Source organism: Nicotiana tabacum, chromosome 24, assembly GCF_000715075.1.
Source record: "Nicotiana tabacum cultivar K326 chromosome 24, ASM71507v2, whole genome shotgun sequence".
In the NCBI taxonomy this organism is placed as follows: Eukaryota; Viridiplantae; Streptophyta; class Magnoliopsida; order Solanales; family Solanaceae; genus Nicotiana; species Nicotiana tabacum.
The window spans coordinates 21042049-21046102 of NC_134103.1; the positions used below are offsets into that span (position 1 = coordinate 21042049).

The window sequence follows — 4054 nt, forward strand, 5'->3', positions numbered from 1 at the left end:
AACTTTACTAGTTTTCCTTACAAATTATGTATTTTATAGCTTGCCTCTAACTTCTCTTCTTCTTCTTTTTTGGTAAGCAATTATTTTATTATCAGTAACAATATGTACGATATTTAAAAGTAACAAAACAAGTAAACAGAGATTGGACAACCCCAATCTCATCATCGCTACCTTCTAGTCCACTACACAATTCACTACATCAGTCTACTACTTACAGCTACCATGGCATCTAAGGATAAAAATTTAGATTTTCAATTGTCCTTGCCAGTCTAGTCTCCTTGGATCCTCTGCAAATTGCTACTTGAATGATTAGCCTTATCAACACCTGGTTTGGTCGACCTTTTTCTTGGAACACTCTCATATTTCTCTCCTGTCGGATATGGTATACACAAGTAGCCATACTCATTCTAAAGATCTCAACACCTGCAGCTATGTCCTTAGCATTTGCTTCTGCCCATAATATTTTATTATGCCAGTCCATGGCATGTCTGTAAATGCTTTGCCATCCCAATAGCTTTTGCCATATCTCAGTAGATACTCTACATGAGAAAAACAGATGGTTTGTAGATTCATCAAGTTCATTGCATAGTGGACAGCTTGCATTGCCAATGACTCCCCAATCGATTAGTCTATCTCTGGTATATAGCATGTTCTGTATAGCCAAGTTTAATACAAAAATCCAATTGGGTAATCCGAGGTTGTTACATGTTAGTTTCTTCCATGATACCTTTTGGAAATCACCTCTTATTTGTAAATAGAGCTTCTTGATAGAGAAGTGCTTTCATTTCAAAATATCATTCATACTTATTCCCACATCTTTAATATAGCTTCTTGCCTTTATGATTTTCTGAACCACCCATGAGGCTTGCTTGGGTGCCTTGATCCAGATTGGTTGCTGCTTCCCATAGTACATATATAACCATTGGACCCACAACATACCCTTCTCTTTGTTAAGATTCCTTAATAGTTTGCAGATGGAAGCCTTGTTCCAGGTGTATACATCCAGGATATTGAATACTCCAACTGTTTTTGGTAAACATGCCTTCTCCCATGATAGTAGAGCCTTGCTTGAACTTTCTGAACCACCTGTCCAGAGATAGCTTCTATCATCTTTAGGATCTTCTTTGGTAATATAAATATCTGGGACCAGAATATCTGTATAGAGAATAGAATAGTTTTAATGAGTTGCAGTCTTCCTGCATATGAGAGGTATCTAGCAGTCCAAGTCTTAATTCTGCCCAGAATTTTCTCTATTAGTGGTTGGAATTGTGAAACAGATATCCTTTTAGTGCTTAGAGGAACTCCCAGGTACTTAAAAGGAAATTCACCCTTGGTGAACTTCAGCTCACTTAGAATCTGTTGTTGGTCATATCAATTCACCCTTCCAAAATAGATGGAGCTCTTACTCGCATTAGCTTTCAAACCTAATGATTTGGAAAAGGCATCAAAGCATTCATATAGCATACCCACAGATATGACATCTCCTCTACAGAACAAGAAGAGATCATCTGCAAAACTCCAATTGGACTATCTTCAATTTCTCATACTTAGGATGATTATTGAAGTTTGGTTATCTCTGCAAAGTCTTGAGCATTCTAGCCAGGTACTCAATGGATAACACAAACAAGTAAAGAGACAGTGGATCTCCTTGTCTGAGTCCTTTTTTGGCTTGAAAAGGATTTGTTGGGTTGCCATTAATTAGTATAAAATATGAGATAGTACAGACACATTTCATAACCCAATCAACAAAAATAGCAGGTATGTTTCGGTTACTTAAGATTTGCTCTAAGAATACACATTCAATAGAATCATATGCTTTTTGCATGTTCAATTTTATCATGCACCTAGGAGATACCCCTTTCCTCCCATAACCTTTCATCAGTTCATGACTAAGGATGATGTTGTCAGTGATCACCTTTCCTGGTACAAACCCTGATTAGCTATTGTCTACTAAAAATCCATAACTCCTTTCAATCTGTTTGTTAAGATATTTGAGATGATCTTATAGATGATTGTACAGTAGGTAACTGTAGATAGAGGGTGTTTTACTTTTGGGATCAAGGTAACTGTAGTGACATTAACATGCAGATGCATAGTAGTTGATTCAAAGTACCTCGGTGTTTTACTTTTGGGATCAAGGTAACTGTAGTGACATTAACATGCAGATGCATAGTAGTTGATTCAAAGTACCTCAACAGGGCTGTAGTAATATCATCTCCTATAGTTGCCCATTTCTTTTTACAGAAATGAGAATTGAGCCCATCACATCCAGGAGCCTTTATCTCATCTATCCCATAGAGTGCAGTGTATACTTCTTCCTTTGTAACTCGCTTAATTAGTTTTAGTTGTTGTCCCATGCCCAGTATTCCCCCTTCTTTCATCACACTAGGTTGTATGGCAGGTATTTCATTTGCAGAAGACCCATATCCTTATACAACCCTATTATTTCTTCCTCAATGCCCTTGTCAGTTGGAACAATGTCTCCCTGTATGTTAACTAAGCTTCTGATTTTGTTATGATTGACTCTATTTTTCATAGATGCATTGAAGTATGCAGAATTTGAATCTCCTAGTTTCAACCATCGGACCCTAGACTTCTGTTGGTAAATATTTTCTTCGATAGATACCCATTTCTCCAGTTGTTGTCTTAATTGCTTTTCCTCCTCAAGGAACTCAGAAGATGTACTTCTATCGCGCATTTTCTCTTGAACCTCTACTAGTTGTTGCCTTGTATTTTTAATCCTAGACTCTATCTTTGAGAACTCTGAGGAGTGAATACATTTGAGTGCTTGTTTAAGCAGTTTAAGTTTTAGCCAAATTGTCTTCATGTCACTGGCATAATTGGTATCCCATACTTCTTTAACTATACTTTGAAAATATTTGTACTCGGCCATATGGTTAAAACATCTGAAAGTCTAAGGCTTCTTTGGCCTGCCTTTGAATTGAATGCATAGTGGGTACTGCCCAGCAAAGTCCCCGAACGAATTTTCCGCCTACGGGGTCGCAAGTAGAGCCAAACTTGTCTACCAAAGACCAGGAGGTCTTTGCACATGGAGGCAAAAATCTCACCGGCTGTCAGGGCCCTCATGGAGGCCACACTCTACTAGAAAAGACACGTGTTGCATATCTGGGTAGGACCAAAGCCTGCCAGGACAATTATGGAGGCAACTCTCTGCCAGCAAAGACATATGATGCACAACTGGGTAGGACCACAGCCTGCCTGGGCAATCATGGAAGCAACTATCTGCCAACAAGAACTGGGGCACATAAGCTGGAGAAGATCATTGGCATAAAGGCTGCCAGTATAATAATGGAGATCACTTGATGCTAGCAGAAAACTGTGCAACACAGCTGGACGGGTCCACTGCCAGCCTAGTTGCTTGTGGACATGCATTGTATATATAGACATATATGTTCCTTGTTAGAAGGCAGATCTCATACACGTGTATTCCATTTTTTGTATATCAAGTAAATCCGAAAATTGGCCTTGGCCTCCCAATCCTTGTGTGTCTTTCAGTTCATTATCTTTCCAACCTTTGAGTTTGTGTGATTGCCTTGGTTCAAGCACTACATTATGCTTATTTCTTGGTTAGGAAGAATCTAGAGTAGCAGTCAGGCTATCTTGTTGTCCGTGCGGAGCCCTTAAAAATCGGTCCCGTGACACTGGACTTCTGTTGGTAAATATTTTCTTTGACAGATACCCTTTTCTCTAGTTGTTGACTTAATTGCCTTTCCTCCTCAAGGAACTCAAAATATGTACTTATATCGCGCATTTTCTCTTGAACTTCTACTAGTTGTTGCCTTGTATTTTTAACCCTTGACTCTATCTTTGAGAACTCTGAGGAGTGAATACATTTGAGTGCTTGTTTAACCAGTTTAAGTTTCAACCAAATTGTCTTCATGTCATTGGCATGATTGGTATCACATGCTTCTTTAACTATACTTTTAACACCTTGACTCTATCTTTGAAAACTCCGAGGAGTGAATACATTTGAGTTCTTGTTTAACCAGTTTAAGTTTCAGCCAAATTGTCTTCATGTCAGTGGCCTGATTTG

General features: G+C 38.6%; 1 protein-coding gene across 1 annotated transcript; it reads right to left on the reverse strand.

The window, feature by feature from the left end:
- Positions 1–229: 229 nt before the first annotated feature.
- Positions 230–2357, reverse strand: LOC142178055 (uncharacterized). Its single transcript, XM_075247378.1, has 4 exons — positions 2191–2357; positions 1407–1486; positions 836–1155; positions 230–652 (listed from the first exon to the last, which is right to left on the reverse strand). Exons 1-4 carry the CDS (start codon positions 2355–2357, stop codon positions 230–232), a joined length of 990 nt encoding a protein of 329 aa, XP_075103479.1.
- Between the last annotated feature and the right edge of the window lie 1697 nt (positions 2358–4054).